General features: G+C 36.4%; 1 protein-coding gene and 1 long non-coding RNA gene across 11 annotated transcripts in view; one reads left to right on the top strand and one right to left on the bottom strand.

Annotated features, from left to right (window-relative positions):
• fam13a (family with sequence similarity 13 member A) overlaps positions 1-11,805 on the bottom strand; it is a 51,113-nt gene extending 39,308 nt beyond the window's left edge. For 6 of the 10 annotated variants that reach the window (XM_079895729.1, XM_079895735.1, XM_079895731.1 and 3 more), the window contains exons 1-3: positions 8,264-8,537; positions 5,151-5,360; positions 2,309-2,486 (exon numbers count right to left, since the gene is read on the bottom strand). In XM_079895729.1, the coding sequence (XP_079751855.1) occupies positions 2,309-2,486; positions 5,151-5,360; positions 8,264-8,525 (650 nt within the window). In that variant the 5' untranslated portion in view covers positions 8,526-8,537. Of the gene's footprint in view, positions 1-2,308; positions 2,487-4,121; positions 4,180-5,150; positions 5,361-8,263; positions 8,538-11,468 lie in introns of those variants that run through there. The other 4 variants (XM_079895732.1, XM_079895738.1, XM_079895737.1 and 1 more) reach the window with 3 other exon arrangements.
• Positions 8,540-11,493, top strand: LOC307173052. The gene is made up of 3 exons (XR_013823804.1): positions 8,540-8,622; positions 11,277-11,374; positions 11,473-11,493. It is a non-coding gene; the product is annotated as an uncharacterized lncRNA (long non-coding RNA).
• Positions 11,806-20,676: the final 8,871 nt, after the last annotated feature.

The following is a 20,676-nucleotide window of genomic DNA, read 5'->3' as shown; positions in this document are numbered from 1 at the left end:
GAAACTGAATACATAGTTTGAATATCTGTATGCTTTGCGTTGTAGGGGCAGATGGGAACTCAAATAATCTTGGGCTGTTATTTGTCAGAGCAATTCACTTGTGAATAATCAGCCTAAATGTTTCTGTGGCTGAAAATAACAACCAAAGAATTTATGACCATAGAAAGTATGTAAGTGCTATTTGTGTTAGCGCTGACATTGAATAAAGAATTCCACCTGGACTTTGGCCCCCTCTGTTGGAGTCGAAAGCCAGGATATAGCTAGACATAAGATTTGCATAACACGTGCTTTATTACGGATACAATGATAATTACATCAAGATTTTAGGTTAAAATTTATAGGAATGTTCCCATCACATTAGGAAAAAAATAATCATGGTTTGGTGTGAAAGTCATGTAAAGCCAGTCATAATTATGACATAAGTGATTTTTTTGTTATAATTTCAACTTTATCATAAGAAAAAAATCATGCTTTGGTAAATCATAATTATGTTGCAAAAATGGGCTGCTATATTTCTTTATACACTATTTCTTTATACACACACACACATGCATACATTTATAGTAATATATATATATATATATATATATATATATAGAAAATATTAGTGTTGTCAATTGGTAAAAAAAAAAAAAAAACAGTGTTTTGGAGAAAAGCATTTATTTCATAATGTGATTCACCCCCCACTTTCAATTCTTTTAATTCAATGAAAGGTTAGAATTTTGATGATCAAATGAAAGATCAAAAGGATAAACAATGCAGATTTATTTTTTACGGCCATTTTTGATAATATTTACCAGGGGTGCCATTAATTCTGACCACAACTGTATATATAAAAGTTTTTCATATATTTTTAGATTGTAATACTTTGACATTGAATCTCCAAAATAATGTAGAAACAATAAAAGACTATATATTTTAAATATTTGTTTAATGGCGTCTTTTTACTAAGCACTATGAATGAAGGCCTGTATCAATGATCCTGATGTCTCTATTACGTGGATTTATTATAGCCATTCAACATCACAGTTTAATTGAAAGCTATCATTTTTATCATGTAATGGGCTTAAACAATAACGACTTTTAATTTAAGTGAACTTAAAACAATCTTCACATAAACCTGTCAGGGCTCAACACTAAGAGTTGTTTTTTCTACTGGCCCAGTCAGACCGGTTTAGATTTTTACCTGCTCAGCTAAAATGCACAAAAAAAAGTTTTCATTGTTTTTGACCCATATAACCATGTAAACAAAACTTTAAGATTTTCAGGTAGGATTAACGGGTAAATATAGAGATATTGAATAATTTCTTGAATAATTTCTGTATCTGTGCAGTCTTTACTGCATAAGTTATAAATTGAATATAGATTAATCCTTATTCAGTTAATCAGTCAAGTGCAGTGAGTGATGTCTTTTTCTTTTGTTCTTTGATTATCCTTAATGACAGCGGGTTTATTAGGCCGCTGTCACTTTAAGACCTGACGATCATGACGCGGATCTGACACACGTCCTATTTTCTCACAACTCTTTACATCCATTTAAGACTTACAAGGTCTTGTTTCATGCTTACGAGGATACTCGCCAATAACGGGCTTTTCAACATAATTTTGTGTGTTTTTGTCCATTCACGCACGAAAGATAACTCAATGCGGCACTGGCGCGCTGTTAGTAGCGGCTTTCTTCGCGTGTTTTGGGTGTTTGGTCACAAGAGAGCCGCTTGACAGTTCTTTTTTGTGTCTAATCGTGCTTGAATAGTTTAATAGCACTTGAATGAATGTTAGTGTCATCATATAATGAAACATTAGCCAAAGGATGCCAGGAAAAAACGGATGCTATGCTAATTGCATTAAATATTTTTATTGCATGTGTTAACACATTCATTTTGACAGCCCTAATATATATGTGAGCAAAATCATTCATCACAGCAGAGCATTTAAACTATGCACTGGTATGTGGGGTTGGTCAAGGTTTGTGTGAAGTGTAAGTGCTGATCACTCCACAATACAGCCAATGAGAAGCAAAACTGAGAACATGACACCCATATTACATAACATGCAGCTAATGACATTGGGCAGGCGAGACATGATTCACATAGCTTGCGGATACATGCACAAAGAGCTAAAATTATTCTGATTATTTCAGGGAAAAGCATTTACAGCTTTCAGAATTTAACTTGTGCCACAAAAATAAATTGCAGTAAAAGTGAACTTAAATGTAAAGTTAAAAATTTGACTTGATCAGTTGATATAATTGATGACAGTAAAATATTTCACTGGTTTGCTTGTGTTGCACTGTGTGACTGTGACTTACTGGAAGACGTTGGGCCCAAACACTGTGGCCAGGTTGGTCGCGGTCATGCGGTTATGAGCGTGCTCCTGTTCCACCTGGGACAGGAAGTGACATAGGTAATGCAGGAGACTGTAGTGGATATCTGGCAGCTGATGTAGGAGCTCACACAGGTCCTTACAGAAGTAATCCTCATCCGATTCTGACAGAACAACACAAATATAATGAAGGGTTTAATATTTTAAAAAGGAAGATATTAATATAATTCAGATAAAAAAGATGTGTCCAGTAAAACTAAAATCTGAATCTTCTGAGCATATATTGTAAAGAATAATATTGCAAATGTAATACATGTTTAATTTTAGCTGATTTTCAAATAGAAACAGAGCTCCGGAACAGTGGTTGGGAAAAAGCTGGAAAACAGGAAGTATTATTTGTGGTGCTTTTAAGGTGAATAGTAAATGTGGAAGTGAAAAAGCTGACTCAAAACTGCTCTGTAAGAAGTAGGGGAAGGGTGACAGGAAGAGAAAGGACCACGTCATGCTAAAGGAGACAGATGGACAAAATTGCTGAAGTGTGACTGCTTCATGACCACTAAACAGAACCTCACTATGAGCTTAGGGCACTATTTGAGGGAACAGCCATTTGTAGTGGTGTCCAAAACCATAGTGGGTATATACTCATTCAATCCCACGATGCACCGCAATAACGAGTGTGATGATGGCGCCCGCAGATGAATCATTCATCCATCCATCCATCTTCAAAAACCGCTGGTCCAATGTGGGTACAGCGTAATATCATACAGGTATAAATAATTCCTTTTTACTTGGTTATTAAAGTGTTTAATTAAAGTTTATACATGCTAGTTTCCATGACAGAGTTCAGGATGAATCTTTTAATTTTTCATTTACTGGAGCTGCCAGTTTGCTAAGTTTTTAATTATTAAACGTTAAGCAGAAACTATGCTAAAGCAGCAGCCCTTCCGGCACTCAGTGTCCGAATTCACTCACTCGCTTTCATTCACTCCTTCAAGTGGACTGTATTAGTGGAGTGATGTAGGGAATAGTGAATGAGGGTATGGGGGTGATTTAGAACAAGGGGCAAAAGCTTTTAGCAATAATATTCAGCAATAATTTAACATTTCATTTGCACAAATATCTCAATATATTAAAAACTGTTAAAATGTTAGATTTTGGGGGGTAAAATATAAACAAATTGAAAAAAAAATAATTAATAAATGAATATTTATAACAAATGATTAATTTTTTTTAATGTTCTCGGTCTGAAATCAAATCCAAGATTTCATGTGTGTAACTCCACTGTCTCTGCGTGAATACATAACATTTCCAAAACAAATATGTCTTTATTAATCCTTGTTTTCTGGCACCCAAAATGCACCATCTGCGCAGGATATATAGTGTCTCACACACATGCCACAAAAAGAGGGAGATTGGGACACCAACAGAGAGGGAGAGAGAAAAAAACTGCAGCAAACAAGTCTGTCAAAAAGACAGTTCACATAATTCCTTTTTTTGCTATCTTTAATATGAAACTGAGGCGTTTACAGTATCAGTGCACTGCTGATCTCTGACACAAGACCACATTAATTAAGCAAAGTCTCCTCTCTGTATGTCGTAGAGGTCGGTGAAGGATGAGACAGTTGCAAATTCAAAAAAAAAATGTTTATGATTTTAATGGATCCACTGGATGCGAGCCAGTAAAACAATGCTGTTTACTAAAGCTCTGTCTAATCTTTTACACCAGTCAGAAGCCAAAATCCCTCCTAGAGCTCTTCAAACAGTGTGAAAAGACATAAAGCGAGATTTAGAGCACTTACTATTATACAGTTTAGATTAAACTTCTACTACAGAAGAAGACCGCTCTGCTCAGTCACGGGCCTGAAGATGACTCATGTGCTTAAGATAGAAGCATAACCTTCAGCCAAATCATTTCAGTCGATAAACAGCTAACAGTTATGACCGGCACTAAACCGCTGACCTACTTTGCTATTATGAATTAAATCAATTTGATATATGTAAATAATATTGTATAACACATAAACATATCAAAAACTTACATGGGATGAGGATGTACAATGGTGAGAATTTAATTATTTCCTAATGTGTGGGGTTTAATATATGAAGCCCCGGCCTAAAGGGACATGGTCAAATACTTTGATATGCATTTAAAAAATATGAAATGGGAGGGTAAATTATATTTTAATCCTTTTGCATTCATCCACTAAAGTAATACGTTAGATTTATCGATTAAAGTAATGTTTTGCTTATCCTCCCATCTCATGTTCCACTTAGTGCTGTCAAATCGATTAATTGCGATTAATCACATCTAACATAAAAGTTGAATGTGTGTGTATGTATATATATATATATATATATATATATATATATATATATATATATATATGTGTGTATATATAAATATATATATATATATATATATATATATATATATATATGTGTATATATATATATATATATATATATATATACACATAGTGTATATACATAGTGTATATATTTACAAGCTTTTATGTTAGATGCGATTAATCGATTTGACACCACTATTTCCAACGTTTTGAGATCGAACACAAAAGTTCTGCGAGCGAAACCAAAATCATTGAAATATAATTTTCTTCCTATATTTGTTTAAATAATAGAATATTGAATTAGCAACGCCGTTTCAGTTTTTCCTACGTTTAATTCATAATTTTACTTTCCATTTCTTTGAAATTGTTTGCCAGCAATTTTTTAGTGAAAGTTGTTTCTACACCGTTTTTTTTTCTTCTACAACCTACAATATTGCACTATACCACACCACCCATGAATGAAGACTACAGGTGACTCACCCTGGTGCAGCTGAATGAGAGGATTGTGGATGGAGGGATGGATGAGACCTTCAGGTAGATCCCTCAAAAACTGCTTCAGTAAACTGGCGACAGCAAAAGTGTCTGCTTCCTGATGAAGATCCACCTCTTCTCCACCATCAAACCTCTGCCGCAGGTTATCCACTGTCCGAACGCTGCCGTTCACTCTGAACAGACCCTCCTGACGAAGACCTGACAGATTGTGGCATCATAAGACAGACGCAAAGTTATGTTTTGTTAAAACTTACATTTTAAGGTTTCAACAACAAGTAATAAACAAAAGTGTGCCACTCTTAGCTCAAAAGCAGAGCTAATATTGATAAATACGGGAAGAGTTCAAGTTCAAGTAAAACACTTGTAGAGTCACAGTAACATACCATGTTTTCTCAAAGGCCCAGTGCAGTGATTAGTTGATCTGAAAGGGCACAGCACCACCAGGTGGAGAACAAGCAACACAGCAGCTTCTAGGCTTCAGGTTTATAACCAGTTTGATTGTTACAGTATGACACAAATATAATACGAACGAATTTTAATCTTTTAGTAATGAAAATGTATTTGGTTAATGGATAAAATTCTAATTCAAGCAATGGAGTGTTAATAAGAAGCGAGAAAATTCAGATTATTCAGATTCATTGGTCTGGCACTAGTTTATGTTGCCCACTCAGTTATCCATTTGATTTTAATTGAATAACATGATACATTTTTATCATACATATTTGAAGTGTTATTAAATATAACAGTTGTTCTCTATTTCAACCTTGCAGTTTTGTCATGTTTTTGATATGTCATAAATCATACTTGCATTTGCATCATACATTTGTAAAAATGTGCTCGTTAACTTTTGTTTTCAAATAAATAATACAAAAGGCACTCTGAACTATCACGAAAATATTATTTATAATAATGTTATTCGTTTTCCAAAAGTGATTATATAATAGGTTAAAAAATCAGATGTTGTTACTTTGAATTTACATGTCATTGCTTTTTCATTTGGGTTGACCTTGATCCGGTACCCAATTACCTCATTGTCACAGCGGTCTTGTTGGCTAAAGGATTGAAGCTGTCCACTTAAGCAGTAAAAGCTGTGACTTTATGTTCTTAGACAACATGTGAAGTACTGGCAGGAAGAAAAAATAGACTCCTTGCCAGTTCACATTCACTGCAGCCAACATGGCCAAAAGTGCACTAATTATACCCACAAAAAAATAGCACAAAAATGTTTTTAAAGGAACACGCCGACTTTTGGGGACTTTAGCTTTTTCACCCTATCCCCCAGAGTTAGATAAATCCATACATACCCTGGGACCTATTCTCAGAAGGCGAAGCACTGCTACTTGGGCGGAGTGATTTGCTCGCAGCACCTGAGAAGCCCCGTGGTGAGGAGCAGAGAGTTCGCTCTGAGTTGGAGTAAATCACTAGCAGTGCTTCGCCTTCTGAGAATATAGTTCCCAGTAACGGTTAGAAGATGGCTGTGTCTCATGTGACCTTGTTATTTGTACACGCTGTGACTATACAAATCACAACATGTAAATAGGAAAATGTTGGCGTTATTTTGTCACTTACTGGGAGCAGTATGCTAGCTGGAGCCGTTTACCTCCAGTCTTTGTGCTAAGCTAGGCTAGCGCTGGGTGCGTCGGACAGAGTTACGGCACGCACGGAGATGAAAAGGGTATGTATGGACTTATCTAACTCTGGGGGATATGGTGAATAAGCCAAAGTCCCAAAAAGTCGGCGTGTTCCTTTAAAGTACACTAACTTTTGGCCCTCTAGCGGTTAAAGAAAATAAAACTGCATACATTTAGCAGTGGCTGACTGTGCGGATGAAAATGACCCTTTTCAATAGATAACGCTTTACAATGCAGTCTGTTAGAGCTACATGGCAATTTATCTGTTCAATAAAATACCTGACTCACATGTTGAGTTATAATAACGCCTTCATCTCCGTGTTGCTTTTGCAACATTTCAAATCCATCAGTTCTCGCCATCTCCGAAAAGCCAAGCCAGTGTTTAATCTGGTTTTATAACGCGTTCTGTCGCGTTCGCTTTTTGCCAGCAGACTCACCTCTGTTTGGCGGTTTTTTTGTTTTTGTTTTTTTTAACGGCTGATTCCCCGGAGGTTCTAGATTTAGCTGTTCTATCTCAACCTTTCCAGGTGGTTGCGACAACTAACTAACCAACCGGAGCTATTTTTCTCTATTTACGGCGAGTATGTACGCAATTTCCCGCGAAAACCATCCCATCGGGTCTAAAATGTAAACATAATAGGCTTACCATTGTGAATAAAGGTAACACAAAAACACATTGTAGAAGAAGGATTGATGATGTTATTTTGTTAATTTTGAGCAAAAAAGGTAATATAGTGCACCTTTAAAATATGTCTCACACTTTGAACTTATTCTAAATTATTTTGAATAACATTAAAAAAACGTAAACATTTTCTATGACCTCAAATCAATTGAGATATCATGACTATGTAAAATATTTGTACCTTTAAAAATGCATGCCACCACAGTAGCCTATATGGCAACTATAAAACAAAAACAAAAGTCTTGAAAAAGACCCTTTGTTGGCCTAAAATGTAGACATCTAAATTAACCTTTGATCATGTAATATGAATTGATGATTAAAAAATGTATGTTAACAACCCATTTTATGTAGCAAGAGAAAAATATAAAAATGTCTAATATAAAAGAAAACATACCGTTTTTTTAAAACTTGTGTCTTAAAAACTGTGTATATAATATAATAAATTTTAATATAATCTATAATGCAATGCTTGGAATCATTCCCATTAAATTTAAGAGTGCAAAATAAAGTATTCTGCTGTTTGTTACTTAAGAAGAACCCGTTGCACCTCTGAAAACAATTATAAAGTACATATATAATATATTATAAAATGCCAAGTAACGCTTAGGCCTATATCAGACACCTGATTATTTCTTTGTAAGAATGCAGGCTAGATTATGACATGTTATTAGTTGCTTAAAGCATTATAATTGCTCACCAAAGAAAAACTCAGGTTACTTTTAATTCTTTATCATTGTCCCCAGATCAGATTTCTTTACACCAACACCTTAGAAAACCATGACACTTACCATGCTTTTCCAGGTACTCCACCATACACCGGACCACCACAGGAACTCCGTCCTTGACAAGTCCCAGTTCGCTCAACTTCACCAGGGACACACCGAAGATCTTCTTTTCCCCAGCGCCGGTGGCCGGAGAGGGTTTAAGCATGGGCAACTGCACCATCCACTTTACATCCTCCTTAATATGAACCGCTGCCTTGTTGTGCTTTGAAAAACAGAAGAGAGAGGAGCAGTCAACCACATCCACCGTTCTGACTGTCTGCATCATTAAGACCCCTACAGTCCATATATCAGCCTTTATACCCGAGACTTCCCACTGCCAGTGTAGCTGGATGGATCTGTCACTGGCAGGAAACAGGAGGAAGGTAGGTCAGTGTGTGTGTGTGTGTGTGTCTACGTAAGCAGGGGTTGCCATGCACCTGTTACCAGGTGAGAGGAAACACACAGACTCAAGCTGACAGCTGACAATATATCAAACTCAGCTGTGGCCAGAGAACGGGTTGTTATGCTCTAGAGGAGGAACACTTTGAATGTTATGAATTCAGGAAGTTTGGTGAGACAATAAAAGGTCAAAACATTTATTAGGTACAGTAATAAACCTATATATATATATATATATATATATATATATATATATATATATATATATAGATAGATAGATAGATAGATAGATAGATAGATAGATAGATAGATAGATAGATAGATAGTATGTATATAGAAAATTACGTATAAAGAATTTTAATTTATATATATTCTAAATATTTATATTAAAATTATATTTTAACTTATTTATATATATATATATATATATAATATAAATAAATAAATAAGTATATATACACACATACATATTTATTATAATACTATTAATCAAAATTGTATAAATAAATATAAAACAATTATATATATATGGAGAGAGAGAGAGAAATTTAAATGTATTTATATTACAAATATTTATATATATATATTATATATATATAGAGAGAGAGAGAGAGAATTGTAACTTATTTATATTTATCTATATAATTTAGATTTTGTATTTATATTGTATGAAATATATATTTATATTATGTGTGTGTGCGCGCGTGCGGGTGTTTAATATACAATTAATATCTATAATATTATAATAATAATATTATATAATATTATCTATAATATTATATAATCTATAATATATATTAATAAACTTAATATCTACTGTCTTAATCATTTAAAAGGCATTCACATTTTGATGGTTACCACAACATCTATTGACAAGTGATATGGTGGCTAATAGCAAGTTATGTACAGTGGCAGAAATTATTGTTACCATGGTCTTCAAGGGTTGCTTATATTGCTGTGAAAAAAGCACTCTTAAGCCAAAGACAGGAGACCATGCTAGATCATCTGAAGACCAGCAAACCATTTTAAGATAAGATATTTTTCAGCAGGGCTATGTGTAAATATAATCTTTCTGCATCAACTTTTAAAATGCAATTATGAAGTATCCAGTTGCATCATGGAAGAGAGTTTACAGACACTGACTTAACAAAAAGCATTCTTTGAGTCACAAACATACAGATACAATGCATCCTGAATAAAAGAGCAACAGAATTTATTGTATTCAGAGGTTATCAGCAGTCCTTCAATAAAGGAGAAGGTTGCCGCTCGTTCTGTGCTCTTCAGCCTATCGTGAGCATCTTCTAATTGGGTGTTCTGGACCAAATGTCCTTTTTCAGCAAAGCGTGACCCACGCTCCATTGTGAACACACGTGTTTATCTTATGCTCAAATGAATAATCAGCTCAAATACCAATTACTTCTGTTTCAACAGTAGAAGGACCTTATACAGTATAAGTGCATGTATCTTTCAGGAGCAGAATCAGAGGGGACTATATATATATATATATATATATATATATATATATAAAACAGCAAAATAGTAATATAGTAAAATATACAGTACAGTATAAAAATCATCTATGGAAAGTCGCAATAAAACATGAAAACACAACTTGTGTGTGTGTGTGTGTATACATGATTTTTTTTTTTTGTGTATATATATATATATTGAACAGTACATATTTAATCTAATTAGCGTGGAAGCCCTATATCTCAGTATGCTTCCTAAAGTCCCTGAATTTGGCGTTAAGAACATAAGCTCGTCTGAGCTACTCATGAGAGACCAACAAGAACAGATGTCCATAAGTCACCCCTAACCCTCACAACACTTCATACTGTATGTGAAAGGGCCACCATGTGTTAACATACAGTCATGCTATTCACAGTCAATGAGAGAAATAAAAGAAGTCTGTGCTGCAAGTTTCCATTACAGGTTTAGACAATGTCCTTATTACTTAATGAGCCCCCTGCTTTGACTCTTAGGGGAGGCCAATGGATCTTCAAACCCTCCCCCACAGTCTGATAAATACACCTCAGTAAGCCCCTCATATCACATGAGTTACTTCAACATAACATGTCTAACCTTGTCTATGTCTAACTGAATAGTTAAGCTAGCTCAAAAACTAAACTGGTTCAGTATCACAAACTCTGTTAGGTGAGAAGCGAGTCTCAGCATGTTCATTCATATCTCACACGCATGCGTGCACATATGCTGTGTGTGGTCCTCCTGAGGACGACTGGTTGTAGCAATGAACGCTAACAACAGCTGCAGAACATCCCTGCTCTTATATATGGTAGAAGCTAGCATATAGTTTACAACACTGCCAGAACAAATGTGCAAAACTGTTCCTTCAGAAGTTCAACAGCTTGTCAACGTGGCAGTTCCTTTAAAAGGACAACTTTGTGCCTTATCTACCCCTAAAGGTACATATGAGCACTTCAGAGTAGTAATATGTACCCTTATAGTCACAACTGTGGACCTTTTAGGTGTAAACAAGGTAAAAAGTTGTACCCAGTTCCCAGTAACAAGCTGTTGTACCCCTAAAGGTACACATTTTGGATGTTGTTCTCAATGCACCAAAGTAATGCTGATTTATATATAAAAGTTCACTGAAGTTGACAGATGTTTTCATTTCCAGGAGACATTGTGAGCAGATGGGAAGAAATGACCTCAGTCTAGCGGCTTTCACCCAGTTTAATAAGCCCAGGATCACAGCCAGCACTAACTCACACTGATGTATGCAGAAACTCCTCAATGTGTAAACACAAACACACTCTTTCAAACTGGCTGCCTTATATGGAGTTGACCAGCATGTTTTTTTTGTACTTACACAGATGGTTATTGCTCCAGCCCCCATCTCCCTCTTCTTCCAGGAAGAGCCTGTGGTGAAACAGTATTAATTCCCCAAAATCCTTCTGCTTTCTTACAGTGGCCTCCTTAACATCCCATAACAAAGTCCACAGCTCATAATGTGTTGTTTAGTCCATCTTTGGACAGACTAAATGTATCGGAAAACTTCAGAGGCTACGCAGAGGAGTCAGCCTCCCTTTCCTAAAAGCTCAGTGGAGTTTAGTGACTCCTCTCCACACCAGATGAAATCTGAGCCCTGTGCTCCAATTGGCTGGTGTTGTGAGTCACATGACCAGTTGGCCCAAACCTTTGAAAGTCTCTCCACATGGGGCAAATGAACGGAAGCTGCATCAAAGACCAATTCACAACTTTTCTGTGTTGGAATGAGGGGTCTTTGTTGTCTGTTGTACACATTTGAAAGAATAACTTAATTTAACTTAAACTTGTCTTTCTTTGCATGTGTTTGTGTTTTGATATTTTAGAATTTTGTCATTCACTTAAAGGACAAGTTCGGTATTTTACACATAAAGCCCTGTTTACAGATCGTTTCTGATGAAATAGAACGGTTAAGATTAAACTTTTGACAGATGCTGCTGTCGCGAGAATTTTAGGTTTATTTCGCTTCCCACCCCCCCTCAAGAATGGTAGTCTATGTGCACTGGAACAATCCTTCCTAAAACGCATTAAACTTTCATTTAAAAAGAGATGAAACTCACCGAGTGGTCAGGGGTGTTCACTGATATGCTCATACAAAAATCGCTGCAAAAGATGCTTTCCAACAGGTGTTTTACCATTCGTTGTAAAACTGTGGATCTATTTTTCCAAACGTCTCACACCCGTAGATTCTTCCGTTGAGAGCTTGAATAATAAACACTCCAGCCCAGTTGGTGGCGATAATGCACATTTGCCAATTGCAAGCAAACCACTGGCATTTCACTGAATACACAGAAGAAGCAGAAGAAGAAGCGGCGGAGTAATACCGTACCTCACACAGCACATTCAATGCAAGTCAATGGAGTTGGACAAAAACTATGATAAAACCTGTTGGAAAGCATCTTTTGCAGCGATTTTGGTATGAGCATATCAGTGAACACCCCTGACCACTCGGTGAGTTTCATCTCTTTTTAAATGAAAGTTTAATGCGTTTTAGGAAGGATTGTTCCAGTGCACATAGACTACCATTCTTGAGGGGGGAGGGGAAAGCGAAATAAACCTAAAATTCTCGCGACAGCAGCATCTGTCAAAAGTTTAATCTTAACCGTTCTATTTCATCAGAAACGATCTGTAAACAGGGCTTTATGTGTAAAATACCGAACTTGTCCTTTAAGTGAGAAATTCAAGATGGGCAAATTTGTATGCACAGGGTTTTGGGCTGAATAAAAAAAAAAAAGAGAGTTTGTGTGCAACAAGGATTGCCAGTCTTCAAAAGCTTCACTAATGGATGTGTGGGAATTAGAGGCCAAAACATGTTAAATGTATATTTTTTGGATACATTAAGGTCACCACCCTTTGTCTAATGATTCCAGTTTAGAACCTTGTTTATTCTCTCAACCAACTTCATGAGGTGCATCCTGGGATGTTGTTAAACTATTCACATGTATCCTGGACACTTGTTGGCTGCTTTTCCTTCACTAACCGGTTTAATTCTCATCCATTTCAAAATTTATATTTGACTAAAATGCTGATTTCAATCATTTAGGCATATGTGACCCTGGACTACAAAACCAGTCACATGGGTAACATTTTTTTTTTTTTTTTAATTGAGATAAATAAATAAATAAATAAATGACTAAATAAGCTTTCCATTGATGTATGGTTTGTTAGGATAGAACAATATTTGGTCGAGATACAACTATTTGAAAATCTGGAATCTGAGGGTGCAGAAAAATCGAAACATTGAGAAAATCACCTATAAAGTTGTCCATTTATGTTCGCGATTGTGATGGACACAATGAGCTAGGGGTGAGTTTGTTTACTCAGAGTTTACTTTTTATCCTTACTACACCATGGCTGCGTCCGGAATCGCATACTCTTGAGTAGGTAGGCTACTTATTTTGAATAAATAATTACTTTGCAACTGCTAAAAAAGTATGTTATATATTATAAGTGTGTGTAGTATGAATGTAATATGGTTGTACTACATTCGTCATGTTGTCATTATGATGTGACCTACCAGCATCAATTGTGTTGCTTCACTGCATTCACAAATCCTCTCCCGTGGCCTCATGGGATAGTAAAGTGCCATTTCCCGCCAGTATTGAGAATCGAACCTGCAACTTTCATGTTAGTCTGACTCTCTAACCATTAGGCCTCGACTGCCCCATGGGTAAAATAAGAGATTGTTTAGAGTGTGAAATCAGGAGCAGGAACGACTAGAAGGAAGTAAAATATCAGAATTTAAAATTACATTTCCAGTTAAGCATTAGCACACCTGAAGGACATTACAAAGTTTGTTCATACAAAAGCTTTTCATGCATGTGCTCAAGCGTCATTCCCTGCAGGTTGATTCGAGGAGGTCCATTGAAAATAATACATTACCACACTCGAAAAATATTTAGACCTAAATTTAAGATTTATGTAACTGAATTGCATACAAAATGTCCATCCATTTGGATTATACTAACATAAACCAACTAATAAACGTATATGTAATGCATATTGTTCTACATTAATCAAAAAGGTAAGATTTCTGTAATAGCACTAATAAATTGAATGTGTTTTTTTTTTTTTTTACAACAATTTTTATTATACAGACAAGAGTTTACATTAAATCATTAAAGAGACGAGCATAAAAGAAAAAACATTGTCTGCACTTTTTTTCTTTTTACACATTCCTTAAAAGGAAAAAAAAAAAGAATCACACAAACAACAGAGTAACCACCAACCCAACCCCTCCCCCCACCCACCCAGGAGGATTAGAAAATAATCGGTAGTCTCTACAACCAATTATACTAATACTTAAAAAAAAACAAAAAAAAAAACAGTAATTGTGTTATCAGTTGTATGAAAAACATGCCTAGATGAAAAAAAAAAAAAATATATATATATATATATATATATATATATATAATAAAAAAAATAAAAATAAATAAATAAATAAATAAATAAAAATAAAACACTTGCTCAACCATTATATAACTAAGTCAGAATCTAGAGAGGATACAGAGTCGTAAAGATTAAAAATAGGGTTCCAAGTTTTATAAAATTTATCAGTTGAGCCCCGAGTCGAATATTTCAATTTTTCAAGTGAAAGGAATGACATCAGATCCTTTAACCAAGAGGTAGTTGGAGGGGGGGTTGGACACTTCCAATGCAACAAGATGCACCTTCTAGCAATAAGAGAAGCAAACGCGATAACATCTGCTTTCTGTCTCGTAATGGATGACAATTGAGATACACCAAAGATGGCGACTAGGGGACATGGAGATAGAGAAATGTGCAGAGCCCTAGACATGAAGTCAAAAAAAGAAGACCAATAAGAAGCCAGTTTTGGGCAGCTAAAGAAAGTATGGGTGTGATCGGCAGGAGAAAATGAGCATCTGATACAGGAGTCCTCTGTTTCTGGAAACAATTTATGAAGTTTAGCTTTGGTAAGATGAATTCGATGAAAGACTTTTAGCTGAATCAGACTTAGCCGAGCACATACAGAAGTAGAATGAACTCTAGCAAGGGCCTCAGACCATAGCTCTTCCGAAAACTTAATTTGCAGCTCATTTTCCCAAGTCATCTTTAGGCAGGAGAGAGAGGACGTATTAGATGAGAGTAACATGGTGTAGACGGAGGATATACGACTACCACCTGTAGGGGCTGTCAATAAGTTCTCAACCAGAGACTTTTCTGGTAATTGAGGGAAACTAGGGAAGTTAGTCTTAACAAAATTGCGGAGTTGGAAATACCTGAATAAGCCTGTAGTATGCAGGTTAAATTTGGACATAAGATTGGTGAATGTGGCAAAATAATTATCAATAAAAAGATCTGAAAAACAGGCCATACCCTTATCTTTCCATCTTTTAAAAGTGTGATCAATAGCTGGTGGTAAAAACAAGTGATTGTTGCAAATAGGACTTAAAACAGATAGTGACTCCAACCGAAAATGTTGTCGAAATTGTTTCCAGATTTTTAAAGTCGATAGCACAATAGGATTTCTAATATAATTGGAAGGACGCATGGACAAAGGAGCAAAGACAAGAGCAGGAAGAGAAGAGGAAAGACAAGTAGCAGCTTCTAGAGTACACCAGTTAACCTCCGGCGAATTACACCACAAGAAAATCTTCTAAATATTGGCGGACCAGTAATAATAAAGAAAATTTGGTAGAGCTAGACCTCCATCACGTTTATTTCGTTGCAGAATAATTTTATTCACTTTAGGAGTTTTACCAGCCCAGATGAAAGAGGAGATAATTTTATCTAGGCACTTAAAAAAAGATTTAGGTAGAAATAGAGGGAGGGACTGGAAGAGGAATAAAAGTCGCGGCAAAACATTCATTTTAATGGTCTCCACTCTCCCAACAAGAGAAAGGGGTAGGCTGTCCCAACGCTTTAAGTCTAGTTTAATTTGCTCAACCAAATTCGTAAAGTTATTCTTAAGGAGAGAACCGAAAGAGTGTGAAATGTTCACACCTAAATAACGAAACCCTGAAGGTGAAAAATTAAAAGGTAGAGTGCTTTTCTGAATTTTTTTAGCCACGTCATTTATGGGGAAACATTCACTTTTGGTAAAGTTTAATTTGTAACCTGAAAAAGAGCCAAAGGTGTCGAGCAAGTGCATAATCTTGTTAGCGCAGCCAACTGGATCCTGTACATACAGCAACAAGTCGTCAGCATAGAGAGAAACACGATGTTCTGTGCCTCCCCTTTGGATCCCGCGTATAGATGAAGATTCTTTTAAGGCGATCGAAAGTGGCTCAATAGCTAAAGCGAAGAGCAGAGGGGACAGAGGGCAACCCTGCCGTGTCCCACGGGAAAGAGGAAAGAATGACGAACTATCAGCATTAGTTTTAACACTTGCAGAGGGAGCCGAATATAGGAGTCGAATCCAAGAGATAATAATGTGCCCAAAGCCAAACTTTTCTAATACAGTAAATAAATAATTCCATTCCACACGGTCAAATGCTTTTTCAGCATCAAGAGAGATTATCATTTCAGAAGTCTTAGACATAGATGGACTAAAAAGTATATTTAGCAATCGCCGGATATTAGATGACATCTGACGTCCCCTAATAAAGCCGGTCTGATCCTCAGAAATAATATCAGGAAGACATGCATCGATGCGCTTTGCCAGCACCTTCGCTAGAATTTTTATGTCAGCATTCAATAAACTAATAGGTCTATAGCTACTACATAAAGTTGGGTCTTTATTTTTTTTTAATAAAAGGGAGATAGATGCTTGATTTAATGAAGCTGGAAGAAAACCTTGCTCAAATGACTCCACATACATATCAAACAATAAGGGGGCTAACTGAGCTGAGAATTTTTTATAAAAGTCTAAGGGGAAGCCATCCGGCCCTGGAGCCTTGTTACACTGCATGAGACCAATGCAGGTGGTGATTTCATCTAGCCTGAGAGGTAAATCTAAAGTCTCCTCTGTTAATGTATTAATAGTGGGTATATTTAAATTTTGTAGGAAAGACTCCATTAAAGAAGGATCAGAAGGAGGTTGAGAAGAATAAAGACTGGAGTAAAAGGAGGAAAAGACAGAGTTAATTTTTTGAGGGTCAGTAACAAGCTTATTAGAATTGTTATCATAAATCTGTGCGATATAGCGTGAAGCTGACTGATGTTTAAGCTGGGAAGCAAGAAGACGGCCTGCTCTATCCCCATGTTCGTAGTATGTGGCTTTAGTTCTTTTAATTAAATATTCTGCTTTGTTTATTGAAAGCAAATCAAATTCAGTTTGTAACTTTGATCGTTTTAACTTAAGATCAGGTTTGGGATCGTTTGAATACTGTCTATCTATCTCCAAGATTGAACGGACAAGCTCTTGTTGCCGAGATTTTCTAGTCTTGGCTAAGTGAGCACTAAAGGAAATGATTCGGCCACGAATAAACGCTTTGAATGTCTCCCATAGAAGAGAAGCAGACACGGTTTCTGATTTGTTCGTCTCAATGAAAAAAACAATATTTTTAGATAAAAATTCACAAAAGTCAGTTCTTGCAAGAAGCCCTACATCAAATTTCCACTGAGGTCGGCTCTTAAAAGCGGGCAAAAAGGAGATATCTAACATATGCGGGGCATGATCGGAAATAACAATGGCAGAGTAATCTGAAGAAATAACCGAAGAAAGTAGGGCTTTATCAAGGAAGAAATAATCAATCCGAGAGTAAACATGGTGTACACTAGAGAAGAAAGAAAATACCTTATCAGAGGGATGAAAAAAGCGCCAGGGATCTATACAGCCTAATTGATTTGTCAGCGAAATTAGAGACCTAGACATAGCAGAGAGAGAAGATGATTTAGTCGCAGATTTATCAAGATTATTATCAATAACACAGTTAAGGTCCCCTCCAAAAATAAGGCGATGAGTGTCAAGATTTGGTATTTTTGAGAAAAGCATAGACATAAAAGTAGGGTTATCCCAATTTGGGGCATATACGTTTACTAACACTACTGGAGTTTGAAAAAGAGTGCCACTGACGATTACAAAGCGGCCTTCAGGATCTGAAAGTACTTGTTCTGCTAGAAACATGACTCTTTTATGTATCAGAATTGCAGTACCTCTTGATTTGCTATTAAAACTAGAATGAAATATTTGACCCACCCATTGTTTACGAAGTCTGGTGTGATCACATGTACGCAAATGTGTCTCCTGGAGAAACATAATATCAGAGGACAGTGATTTTAGGTGGGAAAAAACTCTGGAGCGTTTAATTTGGCCACCCAGCCCACGTACATTCCAAGTAGTGAATCTGATATTGTGTCCAACCCCTCCCCCCTTAGAATTAACAGGAGGTTTGTTCATAAAACTGCAGGACATATTAATCTAAATAGAGTGTAAAAAAAAACAAAAAAAAAACAACAATGCTTTTTTCTTTTTCTTCTTCAAGTTCAAGCAGGTTAGCATGTGTAAGAGACAACAATAAATGCCAAGTAAGACAAAAGAATCCTCCATCAAACATAACCCCCGAACATACCCAGAACAGAACAAAAACACAAGTATATTCAAAAATAATAAAAGAAAATCCCTTCTGATACTCGTCCACTTGGACATGGCGAGTTGCCAGAAAAACGTTATCACAACCGATTGTGTAGTGGAGTTGACTCCAACAAACATAAAGATTTTAACACTAATAAGAGAATTCACTCCTGAAAAAGATTGGACAGGGTGCCGTTCAGCAAATGTGCAGAACGAGTGCACATAGCGAAACTAGTGACTGTAAAATTCACAAGGAAGAATATTTAAAGATTATCTATGACTGTCCAGCACTCACCTCCCCCCCCCCCCCCCCAACATAATATAAAAGAGAAAAATAAAAATAAAAATTATAAAAAAAAAATAATAATGTAAATTAAGTAAAATGAAATGTGCATGTGTATAAATATACATAGGCGACATACATACATACACATGCACCCACACACATTGCTCCATGAAGGAGATGAAGAGGAAAAAAAAAAAAAATGTCAATAAAGATCTAGTTTAAGGCATTAGAGAGAGAGAGAGAGATGTACTGTATCTCCTTGTCAACGCCGCTCCTCAAAAGTTACTCAGCAAAATTTTGGTGGTAGAATTTTTCTGCTGCCTCAGGAGAGTCAAAATAGTGCTCAGTGTTGTTGTAAGACACGCGAAGTCTGGCCGGGTAAATCATGCCAAAACGAACACCGCGTTTATACAACAGGCCCTTGATGTTGTTGAACGCAGCTCTCCTGTTAGCCACCGAAACGCAGAAGTCCTCATAGAACTTGATTCTGTGTCCCTTGAAAGTAATTTCCTTTGACGATTTCGCGAATTTGAGCACAGCCTCCTTCTCCACGTAACGATGAAATCTCACTATAATCGGACGAGGATTTTGACCAGGGCGCGGTTTGGGCCTTAAACTCCGATGGGCGCGATCAAGCTCCGGTGGAGAGGGAAGAGCGTCGCCCGCGACCTCGGTGAATAATTCTGTCATAAACTGTCTGGTGTCCTTTCCCTCAATATCCTCCGGAAGGCCAACCACACGAATATTCTGCCGTTTGGACCGAGAAACGAGATCTTCCACGTTAGCTCTTAAAGCGACATTCTCCTCCGTCACCGACACCAACTTCGACTGAAGAGTAGAGACCTCCTGTTCGAGATGTGTAATCCTGTCGCTGTGGTCGGATAAGCTAGTTTCCATATCAGTGATTGTAGTCGCTTGAGTCGCCAGGGTAGACCCAATAGAAGCAATGGATGAGTGAATTGACTCCAAAGACGAATTCAACAGCGCGGTGAGTTCACCAGTCATGTTTCTCCTTAGTTTATCAAGTTCGCTCACCAGTGTGTCAGTCGTTAACGGACTTGCGGCGTCGTCCGACATCTTGCCGCTTTCATGCCCAGAATTAGGCGCCTTGGTTTGAGGGTTGATTTTACCACCAGCTCGCGTACCCTTACTCATCAGGTAACGTTAACAAATGCCAACCGTCGCACTAAAATAGCTAAAAAGCCCCAAATGTAGTGTTATGAGGAAAAAAATGTAAATTTTAGTCGGAGCACTAACACCACGCGTCTCTCCACTACATGGCAAAACCGGAAGTCTCAAATTGAATGTGTTTTAAATACTCAATAGCCAGGATTATCATCAATAAATCCAAATTGTTACAATCTCATACATTTTAATGAACTAAATATGCTAACTATACTTTATCCATGTTCATACTTTTTAACAGATTTATGCCGTTTCTCAGAAATCTGAATAAATGCATTTTGAAAATATGATTATTTAAATAAAACCAAATTGATTCAAATAGATGGTAATAAACTATACCATGAATTTTTTTTTTGAGTGCAGAAATCTTGCCTGTTTTATTTAAGTGTGACTGACAATTATGCACCACATTAAGTTTAATTGTTTGTTTGTTTTTAAAATGTGTAATACAAATGGATGGAAATGTTATATTCAATTCAAATACATAAGTGAAATAAATACACATGATTAATAGTTATTAGCCCAAGTACTGCTTGAAATTTCAGAAGGGTTTTCTTCAAGGTGAAAGGGCACAGTATAACCCAG

This window comes from Squalius cephalus, assembly GCF_949319135.1.
Source record: "Squalius cephalus genome assembly, chromosome: 2".
In the NCBI taxonomy this organism is placed as follows: Eukaryota; Metazoa; Chordata; class Actinopteri; order Cypriniformes; family Leuciscidae; genus Squalius; species Squalius cephalus.
Note: the sequence above shows the minus strand (reverse complement) of the source record. Positions and strands in the feature narration are given on the sequence as shown.